The sequence below is a fragment of the Patella vulgata genome, chromosome 6, assembly GCF_932274485.2.
Source record: "Patella vulgata chromosome 6, xgPatVulg1.2, whole genome shotgun sequence".
NCBI lineage: Eukaryota > Metazoa > Mollusca > Gastropoda > Patellidae > Patella > Patella vulgata.
In genome coordinates this window covers 31,014,711-31,034,583 of record NC_065884.2, presented here as the reverse complement: position 1 = coordinate 31,034,583, position 19,873 = coordinate 31,014,711, and the positions used below count along the sequence as shown (strand labels likewise).

At 33.8% G+C, this 19,873-nt stretch overlaps 1 protein-coding gene across 5 annotated transcripts in view; it reads left to right on the top strand.

Annotated features, from left to right (window-relative positions):
- The window catches only part of LOC126825382 (uncharacterized), a 92,068-nt gene extending 72,744 nt beyond the window's left edge, over positions 1–19,324 (top strand). For all 5 annotated transcript variants that reach the window (XR_007681936.2, XM_050554994.1, XM_050554996.2 and 2 more), the window contains one exon: positions 10,945–19,324. Coding sequence is in view for 4 of the 5 variants with exons in the window: in XM_050554994.1 (XP_050410951.1) it covers positions 10,945–10,992 (48 nt within the window). In the remaining variant the exon portion in view is untranslated. The remainder of the gene's footprint in view (positions 1–10,944) is intronic.
- The last annotated feature ends 549 nt before the right edge of the window (positions 19,325–19,873 follow it).

The window sequence follows — 19,873 nt, the reverse complement described above, 5'->3', positions numbered from 1 at the left end:
GGTTTCGATTCCCCAGTTGTACGTGACAAGGAGTAGGGTTGCCTGTCCAACCTCGTGGTTGTTGTCCAGGTCCTCCGGTTTCCTCCCACTGCTATAGACCCTTTCGTGCAAGCGAATTATTGAAATAAAAATGAACTGTGTGTTAGTTCCAAAATGACCTAGTTTGTGTCGAGTGGACGTTAAACCTCTTTTTTCTCTTTCTCTCTCAAACTTGGTGTAGGTGTTTATTAGGTTGATACCTTGATGGAGTTCGAAGAGGGGCATTTTCTGCTTAGGTTAAGCAGAGATAAGCAATTTGATTGGTTGATTCTTTGGGACACGATAACTTTAGTTCTAATTAAGTGAGAGTGACCAAACTTGGTGCAGAGTTTCATTACATCAATACCTTGACTAAGTTCAATAATGAACATTTTCTGCTCAGGGTAAGCAGTGCAATGAGCAATTTGATTGGTAGAGACTTTTGGACACAATAACTCTTCTTCTAATTGAGCTATAATTTTCAAACTTGGTGTAGGTGTCTATTAGGTCAATGCTTTGATGGAGTTCGAAGGTGAACATTTTCTGCTTAGGGTAAGCAGAGATAAGCAATTTGATTGGTTGATGCTTTGGAACACGACAACTTCAGTTCTAATTAAGTGAGAGTGATGAAACTTGGTGTATAGTTCCATCACATCAATACCTTGACTAAGTTCGATAATGAACATTTTCTCCTGAGGGTAAGCAGAGCGATAAGCAATTTCATTGGTCAAGACTTTGGAACATAACAACTCTGCTTTTAATTGAGGTAGAATGTTTAAACCTGATGTTGATGTTCGTTAGGTAGATTCTATCTGATAGAGAGTGATGAAACTTAGTATATAGTTGATATAGTTGTTGGCTTGTTGTATTTTAGCTTGTTCTCCATCCGTCTCTTGCAAAATGGCAAACGCTTGTTGAGGTGTGATTTCGATTCCCAGGTTGTACCTGACAAGCTGTCCAACCTCGTAGGTTTTCTCCGGGTCCTCCAGTTTCCTCCCACTGCTAAAGACCCCTAATCGCAAGCGATTTATTGAAATCAAATTGAACCATAAGTTAGTCCCGAAATGACCTAGTTTGTGTCGAGTGGACATTAAATCCTATTTCTCTCTCTTGTTGAGGTTTGGATTAATGTTACCTCATTGAAAATACATATATTTATTTACAACCACTGCAACTTGGGTATTGTGTACTTGTGCTGTTTTAGTTTATGTATTTAATGTTTAGTTTTCAAACCATTGTTGGGAAATTGTTAAAATTCATTACAAATCATCGAAAAATATTGAGGTCCTACTGTCACATAGTTTAAAATGGTCAGTCAAGATTTGATAATGAGTTTGGGGTTTCAACTGTTTGTTTCCCCGAGCGGTGTTGAGTAATTTTGCATTCTTCAAAATAGAGCTATGTATATATATGTAGTTGTCCCCAGAAATGAACCCACATAACATGTACATGTATACCCATGTATTTTTATACGCCCACATTTTTATGTTTATAACCTAAAGTTCCTGGTTCCTTTCGATATTTGCACATATTGGATCGCAAATTCCTGAATTATGGCCCTTGATTGTACGAAAAATTACGTTTTTAGCTTGTGGTCCCTATAGAGGTTACAATTTTTATCTAATTTAAAAAAACATGTAAATATATCACTGTTACACCCTGATGATGGTTGAGTTCGAATTTTGTGAAAATCCGACCAAAACTGCTGGACAAAAGGGCCCTCCTCATACGATATATCAAGGTTGTGGCCCCTCTAGAGTCCACAATTTTGATCCGATTTTGAGGAAACTTTAAATTTATGTTATCACAAAGATCTTGGCTCCTGTTGATAATCGTGCATATGCGAACATAACTTCCTGGATTATGGCCCCTGATTGTTAGAAAAAATAGCATTTTTAGCTTGTGCACCAGCTAGAAGTCACAACCATGACAAAAGAACAATGGGATTAATAAATGGCTTAATTCAAGATCACAAAAACGAACTGACGGACAATGAACAGGATTATCCTCGAAAATTCGAGTATAAAACAAGTCAGTTTTATGGTTTTCCAAAAGTCCATCAATCCAAGATGATCAGGGAGTCTATTAAACACCAAAATGCTGAATTCATCAGTGTTTTCCAGCCAGACGTTCTCCCATTCAGACAAATAATTGCCGGCCCATGCTGCCCTACCAATAGACTACCAAATCTTATTGAAATCTTACCTAAACCGTAGGTGCCAAATATAAAATCTGTTTTTTGGGATGACATAGATTTGTCAATAGATTGCCACAAAATCTAAACGATGGCGACATTTTCGTAACCATGGATGTGTGTAATATGTATGGCAACATTTCCCATGACCTATGGCTTTAGGCCATAGAATATTGGTTGGATAAAGAATGCAGTCATGAGAGAATTTCAAACAACTTCATCCTTAACCCTTAACCGGTCGACGTCATTATGACGTCAAGTGGTCAGGCTAAATAAAGGCTGACGTGAAATATTTTGTATGCCTATTTCAATCGACTACTGCCGAATAATTATAAGTGATAGACTCTTGACACCAATAAAAAAGTTGCAGGGGATAAGTTGATCTATAATTTGCAAATCATTCTAAATCCTTTTCATCAGAAATATTGTCTTCAGAAACGGTGTCATCGATAAAATCCGATTCGGAATAATTCATAAGTATTTCAACAACTTCGAGCGTCTTTAACGTTCCCGACACCGTTAAGTTACGTTTTTCGTCAAAAAATGTTAAACAAAGACATGTTTTCTCAATGCCCTTGACAAGACAAGTTCCTGTCTGACACGCATGTGTTAAATACTCAAATGCGGCTTATAAAAAAGGTTCTTGCTGTGGTCGACTTTAGTCGACCGTGACCACTTAGCTGTATAACGTTGTGGTGACTATAGTCGGCAATGACCGGTTAAGGGTTAAAGCTATACAAAATTATCCTGACTAACAACACTTTTACATTTGGCGAAACAAATTTCACACAGATTCTTGGTATAGCGATGGGTACCAAGGCAGCACCACAATTAAGTAATTTAACAATGGGATTTCTTGAGGAAAAAATTATACTCAATTGTAGAAATTGAACATGGTGTGGATTACAGATTATATTTAGAAAATCAATTAGGATATATTCTGTATTTGGAATGAACGAATTGGCGACATTGAAGATATGAAACAAATAATGAATGATTTAGATCTAAATATCAAATTCACAATTGAAACGAACGATCTGCAAATCAAATTTCATTCTTGGACGTTCTAGTGAAACGAAGGGGAGAACTCCTTATAACAGATATGTATTCTAAAGAAACAGATACCAAAAACTATCTGTCTTATAAATCATGTCACCCATGCCATACCAAAAATAATATACCCTTTTCTTTAGCTAGAAAAATATGCACCATTGTGATAGATGAAGACCTCTGGATTGTCAGACTAGGTGAGCTAAAAAGAAATTTATTGAAACGGCATTACACCCTTGAGGTAATAGAAGTTGGGATAAATAAGGCTTTGGCAATTGATATCCAAATACTGAGGGCAACTAAAGGAAAAAACAATTTGGATAATATCGTTACCTTTGTCGCTACTCATAACCCCCAACATCCCAACTTCTTTAAAACAATGCACAAGAGCAGGACACTCCTAGCATCAAACGACAACCTCAGAAAGAAATTTGAAAATGTTCAATTCATTAAGTCATTGAGACAGCCACCTAATCTGAAACGCCTCCTAACCAAAGCAAAATTCAATTCATCTATCACAAGGACCTTGGGAATGCTCTAACGCCAAAAGTTATCATCCGATCTTTTTAATATTTATATGCATTATTTAAAGTAGGTAAGTCTCTAACTCAATATCATCCAAAATCTTCAACATTGAAAACATGAATTATTTGTCAATTTAAACATAGATAATACTGTATGATTGCCGGCTCATCTTTAGCCCTTTACGTGATGTTGCGTTCTGGTTTGTGCGCATATTTTTTTGCGCAGGGGGGGTTGTTTACTTCCGGTCTAGCTTTCGACAGTACGTACGCACAGTGACACGCGAAATTGATGTTTTTTAAACTTACGTTTATGAAATTAATAAAATGAACACGTATATAAAAATTATATGAAAAAAAAGAACAAGATATCTCCTTCCAAAATATTTTTAGATTATTGCAAAAGATTAAATAGCTACTGTGTGACGTTAAGTTGAAAAAAGGTTACAAATGGGCAAAAAATGCCTTTCTTCATTCATGTACCATACCAATTTACACTAAAATTAGGAAATATTTTTGATATAGAGATAATACTTCAAACACCTTTATTTTTATTTTTCTAATACTTCAAATAAAATGTTCTACAATTTAATTTGCAAAAGGAAAAAGGTTATATTGCGAGCTAACTAACCCGCACCTCTGTGCCACACACGCCTAGGCCTATCTTAGATCTATGACTATAGTAATTAGTATGATTAATAAAATTAGATGTTGCATTTTATTATCAATTGCATGGTATATTAGAACAGTTTTAAAAATCTTGTTTATATTCAAATGTGCATTTTTTTTTTTTAATAAATTCAGCTTTGTTTGTATACTTTAGTTGATAAAGATGTAAATATCCCTACAAAATTCTTTTCCAATCTAGGCCTAATTAATAATTTAAGAAAATTGCCATTTATTTATTGTAAGTCCCTCTGTCATTTAATTTTATAAATGCAGACCCCCCCCCCCCTCCCAAAAAAAAATAAAAAAAATACACATACTTTTTTTTTCAGCTTGCACAACTGGAAAAAAGTTTACTTATATAAATCCACCCCAATGTAAGCAATTATTTCATAGTCTTTTTGATCTAGGCTTTGTTGAGAAATTAAATAAGCTTCAGTAGATATAACAATTATATATAAGGAAAAAGAAAACACTATTAGTATTAAATAAAAAAGGAATTATTGCTTTAGTTATCAATGAAAAGGAATTTTTGTTCTAAAATAGATGCTTCCAGGAATCCTGTACATTAAACAATTTACAAGAGTTGATAAAGGCAACTTCATCCTTGATATCTGATATTTCAATGTTGGCCACCCCAATTTGATTTCCTGTTCTTCGGGCTTCAGTATAAAAATAAATAGCTAATTAAATCATGTGAAAGATGTTTTGTTTAAAAATTTGGAACAATAAGCTTTTGAACAGAGCAGCCAAGTACTTTTGATGTTTAAATAGATGTATGTATTTTTCCAGAAGAACCAAATAAATAAATATAATGAACGTCCATTTCTATAGCGCCAAAACTCTGCAAAAATTGTGTTCATAGTGCTTGACAAAACATACCTACACGAAGTCTTTAGCTCTAAGTTATAACTTGTTTGAAACAGATGAGTTTTTAAAAATTGTAAGGCACTACATTTATCTCATCATGTTGTTTATATGAATATATGATTACGGTATCCAATATCATTCATGTCATTAACATTTAACTTGTTTGCATACTTGACAAATTAGCCTATAGATCTAGTCAAATTTTTTTTACAGAATTACTTCGTGTAACCGGGGGTAAAATATTTACATTCAGTAATTAACAAGACTGTTTTGTTAGGGTTTTTTTAAAAAAAAAAAAAAAATTAAAACACGTCATCCAAGCGAGAACCAAAATATATTTCTTTATGTCCTAAATTAAAATAATACAATAACAATAGACATAAATTTGAAGGGGAATTATGTAAGATTTAGATAAAGAGCTGGTCGTTCTCGCTATTAACTATAACATTTCAAAAATAGATAATGCAAATTGAATATATTGAAAATTTACCACCATACCGTTCTAATCTATTTAAAATCTGAGCAATCAGATGGCATCGAGAGTTGATTATGGTCTTTTCATGTTAATAAATGTCTAATTGATAATTTACATTACATTTAAGGCCCAAAGAAAGACCTGCAATAAGCAGATTTAGCTCTTACATAATGCCTGTTTAACATTTATAAACGCATCTTTAATTAACAATACTTTTATGATAAATTAATAAATGTATTATTAAATAAAGCGATCAGACAATGTTAATGTTACATAATTGGATGAATAATTATATAATTTATAGGCACCTTATTAGATTGAAATACCAACTCTTTCTTCCTCAACTGATAAGATTAAATTATTTAAATCAAAAAATGCAACAGCCTAATATTATTGTTAAGATTAACTTATTTAATTGAAACAAAAATTGTAGGTTATATTTTTAATGATTAATTTAATTACATGGAACAGTAAACCCATATCCTTGAATATCGACCGGCAGCTATTTTTAAATATTAATTTTTCTCCAGAACCGTGTTATTTCCTGAAAAGCCATACATCTCAGCATTGTAACAAAACCAAAGTTATCAATATCGGAGCAAAATTGACTGAATTCTGTAACACCAACTGGAAGATCCCTTTTTCGCGAAAATTGGTCATTTGGCCTCAATTCTCAACCTATTTAACCATCAACATAACCACACAAACACATTACACATAGCTTGAATGGTTTATTTTCTGATGTTTGAAATACATAAAATTAAATAATTATGCTTAATTCAACTATACAAAATTAAAATCAATAATGATATAATACAATCAAACAATTTAAACCAAATCCCTTGTTGAGTATTAAAATAAAACAAATAAAATAATAAAAATAATAATATCTCCCCCCCCCCCAAAAAAAAAAAAAAAAAAATGAAATAAAAAAAATAAAAATAGAAATATAAATAAATAGATACATAAAATAAAATACTTTATCAATATATTAGTGTCTAGTGTCTCAATATTTATACCCCCCCCCACCCACCCACACACACACAATATGAAAAGAAGTAAATAACATAAATAAAACATACAATTATTTATCAGTATCACAATAAATCAACATGAAATATATTTGCTTCACAAGCTGGCACTCCCCTAGGCCCCTAGGTAGCAAACAAAAGACAGGTAGGCTACCAGGCAGTACAGTTCTGCTGAAAATACAAAAGATTTTTAAAAAATTGTGTAATTAAAAGCTTATATATAGCCAGCACAGCAATGTTATTATTCATACCAAACTGTATTTTATGTATTTACGATTTATTAATGATCTGCAAGTATTATTTTACAAATTAATGAATTCAAAACTCTATTTTGCCGATTTTTAAAAGTAGGTCAAAGCTGTCAAACTTTGCCTTAACTGGGCAACACACGTGTCGAGATTTTCATGAAATTGAAATGTAATACTTATTTATAATACAATATAATATCAAAATTATAAGATATTCATTTTTATTCTTACCTCGAACATTCCTTCTGTTTCTCGTATCCATTTAACCAGATGATGCCACATTTAAACTACAAGAAAGCGCTAAATAAAAATATTGCTACTGGGCCTATAGTAAACAAACAGCGAGAACAGAAGACCGGAAGTGATCAACCACCTTTCTCGCCGTTCCACGCGTTTCGCAACATAACGTCGAGAATTCATGAGTCGGCAATCATACGGTATTATCTATGATTTAAATCAACATTGATGTTGTGATCTTACCGGGAAGAGATGGGCTTTGATATCCAATATTTAAGACAAAATAAACATTTTACCATTGGTACACAAATCGTGTACCATAATCGTTTCAGCGTCATTTGTAAGGGACTTGAAAAATGAGGCTAGGCATATTCCATATGTCAAGTCAAACGGTGACGCCATATTCTTATCTGGAGAGCATGTGCAATAAATGCTATCGGTGTAGACTGGAATAACCAGGCACTAGAGATTGCTATTCAATTGAGACTTCTGGCGTATTTCACCGAACATAAATGATTAGAAATTACAGTGAAAACAGAAAAGATTGAATGTAAACCAGTTTATATACATTCATATTACATTATTATATGCGTTGCGACCCATTTGTGTCAATTTCTAGGTTCCAAATATTAGAGATTTAGCCTCTTTAAATTAGTGAAACAAAGAAGCCTATTGAATTTCAGGAATCTCCGTTTATTACGTCTAGAGATATGGCCCCTGTTTCACTTCATTGAACCTTGTAAACGCTCTAACATCAAAAGTTATCATTCGATCTTTCTGAAAATTATATGGATTATTTAAATTAGTGAGACGAAGAAGCCTCTTGAATTTCAGCTATTTCTGTTTATTACGTCTAGACTAATGGCCCTTCTTTCACTTTGTTCAACCTTGTTAAAGCTCGATTGATGAAAGTTGTCATCCAATATGTATGTATGTATGAAATTCATATGCATCGTTAAAATTTGTGAAACAGAGATTTATTGAATTTCAGCAATTTCCAACAATTATTTCTAGAGTTATGGCCCTTTTTTTACTTTGTGAACCCTGTGAATGTTTGAATGACAAAAGTGATCATCCGATCTGTATGAAATTTATGTGCATTATTTAAATTAGTAAAACGAAAAAAAGCCTGTCAAATTTCAACAATTTCTGTAAACTACTTCCAAAGTTGAGGCCCTTGTTTCAGTTTGTAAAACCTTATGAAACCTCAAACGACAAAAATTATAATCTGAATTGTATGGAACTGTCTTGTAAAGGCCACCAATTACTTAGAAAGGAATAAATATGCGACAAATCTTGTCGACCGCTCTGGCGATTTAGCACTGGCAACCTATCTTTATGTATCTAAATGCCCGGATCTACGATGTAAATGTTGTGGCCATATTATGCCAAATAACAAACATAATTTTCATAACTTTACTTTTAGTAGTGTCAACGACAATATGAATTGCGACACAAAAAATCTCATATATGTCTTGACTTGCAATGGGTGTCTAAAAATCTACATCAGGGAGACGGGCACGCATCTACGGGATAGAGTACGCAACCATCGACGGGATTGCAATATCGAAAATGGACTCTTATTTGTAAATAGAAATATCTTTAGATGTGCACAACACCTACATGTACAAGTAAAATTCCAAATTTTCCCATTTTATAAAATGAAAGCCGATGACTTCACGAAAAGGAAATTAATGGAAAACCATTTTATTAAAAAATACATTCCTCAACTTAAAAGTCAATAGGTAACAATTGGCCATTAACTTCATTAATTTTCTTAAAGTTACAATTTCATATTTTTAAGTTCTATTTATAAAATGTATAAAAATAAAGCCCTTAAATAGATGGTATCTATAAACAGTCCTACATGTACCTTGTTAAAGAATAATTCTATTAATCCTATAATTCACTATTGCCAGTTGAGAAATTGACAAAAATATCATTTTCAACTTCAAATTCCATGGTGGGGAATAGGAAAACAAGGGAGGTAATTGTGTAATTATTTCCGGTGTGCAGATTTTTAAGTGTGAAAAAGATAACCTATGATCGCATAATAGTAAGTTGACAACCTATTGAGCAAAAGACATAGAAATAATTATGTTTTGACTTTCGTAGAAAAAATGAAATTGTAACTTTAAATTAATGTGTACATATATACTATGTAACCATAGACAATGGTAACTTTAACCAATTAAAACCCTTTGTTGCAATGTAAATATGTATATACTAAACTGTCCATCTTTATACAATGACAATATTTATGAATAGTCCCAAGACGGACGAAAAGTACTTTAAAATGTTATTAAACGAGTGTTGAAATCAGTTTGTATCTTTTCATTGTTTACCGTGAAACAAAGAGTAGTGCAGCTTTACGGTTGTACTAATATTTCTGGATATATATATATTAACGCAGATATATTATAAAATAACTCTGGATACAGCAATTTCTAAAAATTTGCTAGGGGCGGCAGAAAATGGGCCAGGCTTAGCATTTAAAGTCTGTCATCCCACTCAAAATATAGTTCCTGCGCCACTATGTGACAACATTGAAATTTCCCAATATGGTCGTATAATGTCGTTTCTGCCCGGTCCGGTGTACATAGTTGCTTGTGGATGCTCTAGAGGCTAAAGTTAATATCCGATTGATTTTAAATTTATACACAGTGTTTAAGGTCATGAGACGAAGAACCTATTGATTTTCAACGCCTTCTGATAATTACTGCCTGAGTTATGGCCCTTGGTCACTTGGAATTATCTTGTGGACTTTCAAGAGATTAAAGTTAATATCCGATTGACATATTTATACACATTGTTTAAGGTCATGCAACAAAGAAGCCTATGGATTTTCATTGATTTCCGATAATTACGATTTCCGATAGTTATGGCCCTTGATCACTTTGAAATATCTTGTGGGCGATCAGTTAATATCTGATTGATTTAAATTTATACACAGTGTTTAAGGTCATGATAATTACTACCAGAGTTATGGCCCTCGGTCTCTTTGAAATATCTAGAGATTAAAGTTAATATCCGATTGACTTTAAATTTATACACATTGTCATGAGACGAAGAGTCCTATTGATTTTCAACAATTGCTGATAATTACTGCCTAAGTTATGGCCCTCGTGGATGCTTTAGAGGCCATAGTTATCATCTGTATTATATTTATACACCATGTTTACAGTCATGAGACAAAGACGCCTATATATAATCGTTTCGATTGACTTTAGATTGATACACAGAGGCTAAGGTCTTGAGACAAACAAATATATTGATTTTCAATGATTTTTGATAACTTGAAAATCCATGATATTAAATGTTATACATTAGCATTGGGCAGAACTAGAAAGAAAACAAATTCTAATGATTTTCTGATAATTACTTAATGAGTTGTTACTCTTAATCAGATTTTAGTGTATTATAAATGTTTCATTACCGACAAAAGTAAAAATATACTCTTTGTTGACTGCCTGGACGATTTAGCTACTGTGGCGGTATGTTTTGTTGCCTGGCAACCTATCTTTATACATGCTTTCGTTTTGGTTACTCTATTATGTTGTAAAAAACCTGACAATGTTTGAAATATTAAAAATGTATTCATTCATGTGTTCTCCCTATTTTATTTTTTTTACAGAATAATGCCTCCTGTCCAGTTTGCCGTGTCCAGGTTAAACTAGAGTGATACCGTACTTCAGTTTGATGTCAATGATACATTTTTCCTATACAAATTTATTGAACATATGAATGGTTTTTATACATCAAATATTGTGTACTATTTTATTACATGAACAAGATTGTATTACATGTATGTGTGTGTTATGGTGATTGTTATAAAATGGCTAATCTGTTTAGTTTTAAATACATTTAAGCGGCGTTTACACTATACAATCAATCCATACAACCGTCGGATGCAACCGTCGCATCCGACCAACTGATCAGACAAATGGTCGGATGGACGGCTTATTGCATGGATAGGATCAGTTCTATTCTCATCCGACCAACTCATGCAATAGCCAATCAAAGTGCGTTATATTAGACAACGTCATACGCCGTATGGCGTCATATCTGACTTGGCAACCAGAATTCCTGATTAAAGATGTCTTCTTCTGTCGCTTCGAGTACTTTGATGTCCTCTAAAATGGATCTAAACCTATCCTGGACTGAATTAGAAAATCTAATAACTCTGTATAGGAAGCAAGGTCTTTGTTGAATCCCCGGCATCAACACTACACGAAGACGGGGGTGAGAAGTGTCGTCTTACTGCCATTTTATTCAGTTACTAAGAAGGAATAAATGTTGCCATACAACGACTAGAACCATTGTATCGTGTAAACAGTCGTCCAATATGTTGCATCCAACAGTTGTATGGATTGATTGTATTGTGTAAATGCCGCTTAACACATACAAAGTACAAGACTTTTACTAATGCTGTAATTATTACAAAGGATATTCGCTACCCGGGTGGCATAGAGTAATTCCCCACCCGTTTTCATTATTAGCCACCCATTTTGTTTGAAAAATTGATATTCTTTGTCCTTTCATGATGTCTGGTTGAAGGGTAATGCTACCAAACACTTAAAATAGCTTAACTTTATCCTTAAATATGAACAGACATAATTTTCTGCAGTAAAAATGCAAAAATGGCTCATTTCATATAAAGTGAGCCATCATGACCAAAAATTAAATTAATTCTGATAGACGTGAATTGTAAATTTTATGATGCTAGAACACCCCTTGACCCTTGTTTAATTCTACCACAAATTTAGAGATACATTATTGGAGATAAGATAAAGAGATGGCAGTTCTCGCTATAATAGTTAAAATCTAGATAGTGTAAAGGTAATTTGCTGAAAATTTCAGTCAAATTGATCCACTATGAGCCGAGAATGAAGTGGGTGAAATTTTCGCATAGTTTCGGTCATCATTTCTAAAAGCATTAATATAAACGGCATAGTCTCGATTATCCACTGTTTTGATATAGGAATCTAATCCAGCCAATATCGAAGGCTAGCCTTGACATCGAGAGTTTATTATGGTCTGGATAAGTTAATTAATGTCTAATTGATAATTTAGATAACATTTCAGGCCTAAAGAAAGAATTGTAATAAGCAGATTTTGCTCTTGCATAATGTATGTTTAAGACACCTGTTTGAAATAATTTGTAAAAGAAATGTTGTAATTTCACCTATTCATTACTCAATACATTTTTACAAAGCAGAAATGTGCCTGTCAATATTTTATGTCAAAGAATAGCACCCAAACTTAAATAAATATATGTACTGTTGCACTAAACTTTGCTTATTCCTCTGTAACTTATGTGACAGATTTATATACTTTAATGCTTTCATGTTCACATGGTTTACAATAATTTTATAAAAATGTGTTAACAATACACTGTATCTAATTTTAATGTTTAGTTCTTGAATGAAGTAAGTCTGATTTAATCATTTTTATACGCCCACATTTTCACGTGGACGTATTATGCCGTCGCCCCTGTCCGTCCGTCCACAATTGTTTGTGGACTCTCTACAGGTCACAATTCTTATCCGATTTTGATGAAATTTGAAATATAGGTTTATCCCCAAAAGATCTTGACTGCTTTCGATATTGGCATGTATCGGATCAACACTTCATGGATTATGGTCCCTGATTGTACGAAAAATCACGTTTTTAGCTTGTGGACCCTATAGAGGTCACAATGTTTATCTGATTTTGTTGAAACTTGAAATGTAAGTTTATAACCCAAAGATCTCGGTTCCTTTCGATATTCGTGCATATCGGACCGTAACTTCCTCAATTATGGCCCCTGATTGTATGAAAAATCGCGTTTTTAGCTTGTGGACATAATTTTTATCCGATTTAAAAAAAACGTATTATTATATCACCGTTACACCCTAAGGACGGCTGAGTACGAATTTCGTGAAAACCGGCCCAAAACAGACAGACAAAATGGCCGCCCTTCGTTCTCAAATAGCGTAAAAATATGGTATGTCAAGGTTGTGGACGCTATAGAGGTCACAATTTTTATCCGATTTTGTTGAAACTTGAAATGTAAGTTTATAACCCAAAGATCTTGGTTCCTTTGAATATTTGTGCATATCGGACCGTAACTTCCTGAATTATGGCCCCTGATGGTACGAAAAATCGCATTTTTAGCTTGTGGACCCTATAGAGGTCTTAATTTTTATCCGATTTAAAAAATGTATTATTATATCAGCGTTACACCCTAAGGATGCCTGAGTTCGAATTTCGTGAAAATCGGCCCAAAACTGACAGACAAAATGGCCGCCCCTCGTTCTCAAATAGCGTAAAAATATGGTATACCAAGGGTCCTGAATTATGGCCCCTGATTGTACGAAAAATTGCATTTTAGCTTGTTCTGTATTCATCTCTTGAAAATGTGGGCGTATCCTATGGTATATGGTACTGGCTAATGCAACGCTTCAATCATCCTTTGATACCAGTAGCTTCAAAAAAGCAAAAAAAAAAAAATGTTATGGACTTTGTGTTTTTGTTGATATCTTTTTGCCCAAAACATAATAAACTAATAAAATAACATTTACTATTGGATTCAACAAAAAAAATCAGATTTACATTGTACAATGATATGCACCCCCCCCCCCCCCAAATTTACCAACATTCCCCCCACTCTGCAGCAAGAATCTTTGCCCTTACAGTACTGCACAATATATCTGTTTTTAAATTCGGGAGACACTCAATTAGAATACATAATGAGATGGGTATTTACATGTACATGTATAGGGTCAATTTATCATTTTCAAAGATTTGAGACTTTATTGAATTTCTTCTTTTTTTTTTCAACACATACTTTTGATACAGTATTGTAGAAAGTCATTGAATTTTAGTTGTATTAAGATCTCCCTCCAATGATGCAGATTTTCTAACTTCATCATAAGAGGTCTATTAGTAGCCTATTAGCAATGATTTAGTTATAAAGATTTTACCAATATACATGTATTGACATCTCCAGCAATGACGAATGAAATGGTTGTTGTTAAAGATGATGTGTAAATAAAGAAATGTAAATTTACTATTTACAGGTATAATGACTTTCAACAATATAGAAGTTTCTATTACTGTAGTAATAAAACACATAATGTCTCAATTTTTGAAAAAAATGATAAATGGAATCTAGCCTTTAGATTATGGTGTTGGTGCCAATAATGCACCCCTATGTAAAATGTTTGTTATACATGTTTCAGAAGAAGATACCAAAGAAAATAAACCTCTTAGATTGTATTTTGGTAGGGGTTACTGATAACTTAATTATAATATGAAGTTCCTAAAAACAATCTTAAAAAAATGCAAGAGAATCAATTTAAGCTTTTATTTCACACATGCGTAACTTATGTGACAAACCCATGTAACTTACGTGACGGTATAATTTGGTTTACACCAGTAAATGTATTCATAAATTTTTTTTGCTGTTGCTGAATTGCAAAATGGAATGAATATTCTTTCATATTATATTTAAAATAATTTAGTCATGTTTCACCAATCACAGAATTTTCAATGCAAAATGTCAAGTTATGTTTATTTAAAGGGCCAATCTCGATTATATTTTGGATAATAAAACTACTTAAACATACATTATGCATGAGCAAAATCGGCCTATTGTAGGTCTTTCTTTAGGCCTGAAATGTTATAAAAACTATTAATTAGACATTAATTAACTTATCCAGACCATAATCAGGCTTGCCTGCGATATTTGTTGGATTACAGTCCGATTTGCTGCAAAACTTTCCTTCGTGATTAACGATTAAATGGATAATCAAGACTATTAGTTTTGTCTTATCGTCTTCAGTAATGATGATCGAGGCTAAGCGGAACTTTCATCCGCTTGGTTCTCGGTTCATAGTGGATCAATTTGACTGAAATTTTCAGCAAGTTGCCTTTACATTATGTAGTTTTTAACTATTATAGTGAGAACTGCCAACTCGTTATCTAATCTCCCATAATGTATCTTTAATTTTGTGTGAAAAGCCCTTAAAGGGCTAATCCCGATAATTTTTTAGAGAATAAAACTGTTTAATTTTGTTTTAAAATTCTTTAAAGTTCTCTTCCTAAGGGCCGAGCAACTAACTCAATATTTTCAAATAACTGAAACCCGTCAGTCTTCATTTGTTAATGGAGACCAGTGTCCCAAGTTGTATTATGCGGTGTCTAGATAAAACCAGACATTTTTTGTATAAAAATAATGTGTAGGTGACATTTGCCTTTCGTTATCAAGTACAGCATTTGGTTCATTCACTGTATAGACCTTTAAAGGAACGGCAATCGATTATCAGGTCTCCCAGCGAAAGAATTAACCCGAAATCTTAAAAGGGTTACGTGTCCGGATAAGCAGTTTTGACGGTCACGTCCATACCGCGCTGAAATTTTGAGACAAGGTAAATACACCATTCCTCTATATTTTGGCTCTTAAATTTCATACATACTCAGACTTTTATTTTTGAGACTCTGTTCAAGTAAGGGATAGTCCGTTTAAAATCCTCTACCTTAGGGCCGAACAACTACATAACTCAATATACGTGATACGTTTTCAAACAACTTAAATCCGTCAGTCTTCATCTGGAAATACAGACCGGTATCCAAAACTGTATTATGCGGTGTCTGGGTAAAACCTGATTTTTATTTTATAAAAATAATGAGTAGGTGAAATTTAACTTTCGTTATTAAGCAGAGCATGTGGGTTATGCATTGTATAGATCTCTAAAGGAAAGGCAATAGAATAGATTATCAGGTCACCCAACGAAAAAATTGACCTGAAATCTTAAAAGGGTTACCTCTCCAGTTAAAGGGCCAATCCCGATAATATTTTTGAGACTAAAACTGTTAATTGTGTTAAAATCCTCTACCTTAGGGCCGAGCAACTAACTCAACATATGTGATACATTTTCAAACAACTTAAGCCCGTCAGTCTTCATCTGGAAATGGAAACCGGTGTCCCAAGCTGTATTATGTGGTGTCTGGATAAAACCAGACTTTTTTTTATAAGAATAATGTGTAGGTGAAATTTACTTTTCGTTATGAAGTACAGCACATGGGTCATTCATTGTATAGATCTCTAAAAAAAGGGAATTGATTATCAGGTCATCCAACGAAAAAATTGACCCGAAATCTTAAAAAGGTTACGTGTCCGGATAACCAGTTTTGACGTTCATGTCCAAATGACTCAATATTGTGAGTTGAAATTTTGAGACAACGTAAATACACCACTCCTCTATATTTTGGCGGTTAAATTTCATACGTACTCAGACTTTTATTTTTGACGTTCACATCCAAATGACTCAATATTTTGAGCTGAAATTTTGAAACAAGGTAAATTACACGATTCCTCTATATTTTAAATTGGCGCTTAAAATCGGGATGGTCCTTTAATTAAATTTTTTTGCTTAAAAACATTGTGTTAAATTGTGGGAAAACCACCTGCTTTAAAGTTTTGATAATTATTAATTTTCAAAATTGACAGGATTGAGATATTCTGATGCATTTAAATATTGATTTAATTGATATCACGCAATTTTACAGAGCTAAAAACTGCTCCGTAATATAACTTACGTGACGTCAAATGGGCCAAATAACTTCACCACAAATACTCATTGAAACATTGCCATTGAATGGCTATTTATTAGTCTCGGTCACCCGGAATATCCTAGTCTTCAACGTACGTATTTGATGAAAAGTTCATTGCCTGTGCGTAACAGAGAGTTCGTTTTTTAATGTCAGTTGATTACATAGAGCTATCGAGTCCGCACTGATCACGTGACAGCGTGCCGACACGGGGCCATGTCCGCCATGTTAATTCCCGGGAGTTGACGCTGACGACCATTAGATCTTTTAAATCGTGTTTTATAATCAATATGCCAGAAAGTTGCTGCTGTTTTGGCTGCTCAAACACCCGAAAAAGGGGTAGTGGAATAGCGTTTCATAGGTTAGATTGATTTATCAACTGTACCTGTCAAAAATCGGTCCATTCTTCTAGTTCTAGCACTTGGTTAGGACCAAGCTCAGTCCCTCCAAGTCCAATGTAAACGTCAATACTCAATAACAATCGAATTAATGTCATTAATATGATGTGAAGACCTAATCTAAAAGTCATTTTAAAATAAAAGAAACCCTTTTTTACTACTAAATCTTTATAAGAAACTTAAGATATATAATAAATGTTCATGTCATAATATTTTGCGAAACACAAACAAGTTCAGCTGAACAAGCGAAAACAAACAAATTAGCCCAATGAAGAATGAAAAGGGGTTTAACGTCCTAGCGGGATAATGAAGACGGTCATACGCCATACGGTGTGCTCTAAGAGAAATTTTGCCCGGACAGCAATTGAATTCCAACTGGCAAGGGTTCTTTACGTGCACGCCAAGGTGTAGGCCTACGGGACCTCGGTTTTCCGTCCCATCCGAATGAGACGCTGTCTCTGCAATGCTCCCCGAAAACAAACACACTCATTACTCAACCTTTCTATATATAGAAACTAGAGTCCGCACTGATCACGTGACAGCGTGCCGACATGGGGCCTTGTCCTCCATGTTAGTTCTGTGGAGTTGACGCTGACGACCATTAGATCTTTTAAATCGTTTTTTATAATCAATATGCCAGAAAGTTGCTGCTGTTTTGGCTGCTCAAACTCCCGAAAAAATAGTTGTGGAATAGCGTTTCATAGGTTAGATTGATTTATCAACTGTACCTATCAAAAATCGGTCCATTCTTCTAGTTCTAGCACTGGGTTAAGGTCAAGCTCAGTCCAATGTAAACGTCAATACTCAATAACAATCAAATTAATGTCATTAATATGATGTGAAAACCTAATCTAAAAGTCATTTTAAAATAAAAGAAACCCTCTTTTACTACTAAATCTTTATAAGAAACTTAAGATACAGTAGAACTTGCTCGGGCGTGCACTCCTAATCAGCGAACACTTGCTTCAACGAGCACCAAAAAATCCCCCCGAGCGATTTTTCAGTAATTTAACCCCTACTAAACACGCACCTGTTCAACGCGTGCAACGGGCATCACGATTAATTCCCCTCGTAAAAATTCTACTGTTTCAACGGTCACTATTTTACTAATAAATTCAACAAAACATTCAACGGTCATTGTTGAATGATACCATCTTGTCGTTCTTTCTTTGTAACATGCCCGCTAATCCCGTGAGTAGTAGTTAATTAACTGGACCCCCACTGATCAGGTAAAAAGAAATGTAAAAATAACAATCAACCCGGGATTATCTGTTTATTAATCTTTTGTTTTATTAAACGACTAACCTGATCATTGTTTTCACGCGTAACGACACATTATTTGATACTGATTGAATAAAATAAAAGTACCAAGTTTTATCACGATCATCTAGTATCTCTTTTCCATTGCCACTTTGTTGTTAAACAGACGTTTTAGCTCCCCCTATAATATTACATAAAGAGTTACACCCCCAGTAAATCGGTGATAAAATCAGCGATGGTTTTTTGTTCATGTGCTTTTTTGATAAAATAAAATTAATTCATCTATTTTCTTCACAAAAATGGATGAATATTATCGAATGCATCACAATGGTAGACAGTAGTATCGAAGGTTGGTACAAAATGACAAGTTTACAGAAGTTATGTTCGAGATTTGAGTAACTAATTTTCGTTAGGCGCAAGATTCAGCGACGGTCAAATTTATCGATGCAAGTATTGATGTTCGCTCCCAATGCACCCAAGCGTAATTAATTTATGTCAGCACAAAAAGCACCGAGATTTTATTAAGTGGTCGCGTAATCGCTAAAATAGTTGGGGTTGGAAATCATCAAATTCACGGCATTTTGAAACGCTTTTAGACGCTATGATTCAGTATGATGAAAGTAAAAAGAAATATTGGGGGCGAGAGATCCAGTATTACTTAACAAACATGTATACGCGACTACTTTGAATTCACAACTAGATAAAAAAAAGTACATGTATTGTTATTGTTATACTACATGAATAAAAAATATATGCAATCTATATCTTTATTTTTTGTGGTAGGGGTTGGGGCAATATTGGATACCTCTAGTCAAAGAGCACCTCCATTATATAATAAATGTTCATGTCACACACACACAATTTGACTTAACACCTTTTTTTAAAAAAAATATATATTATTAAATTATACAGCCACCATATCTTCTAACTCGTAGGCCTATGTGTCATCGAGTCAACTGGCGGGGTTTCGATTCCACGGTTGTACGTGACAAGGAGTAGGGTCGCCTGTCGTATGAACCTACAGTTACTGTAACAGTTGTTCTGTTTTTTTCACCTATGTGGCTTTTTCTAATAGGCTACTCTGTGACATAGGCCTCAAAAAGTGAAGGAAACTTTATGACCGTCTCTCAAAGTCTGGATCGAAGTTCTAGTCGACCATTCACTGTCCCTCCACCTCTCCTCTGCAGTAAATAAATATCAATGCAAACAAGAAGCTTCTGAACAGATGGCTGTTAAACATTAGACGAGACAATATCGTAACAGCAGATAGGATTATTAGGTACAAATTACAATTAATGATATTTTTAATTT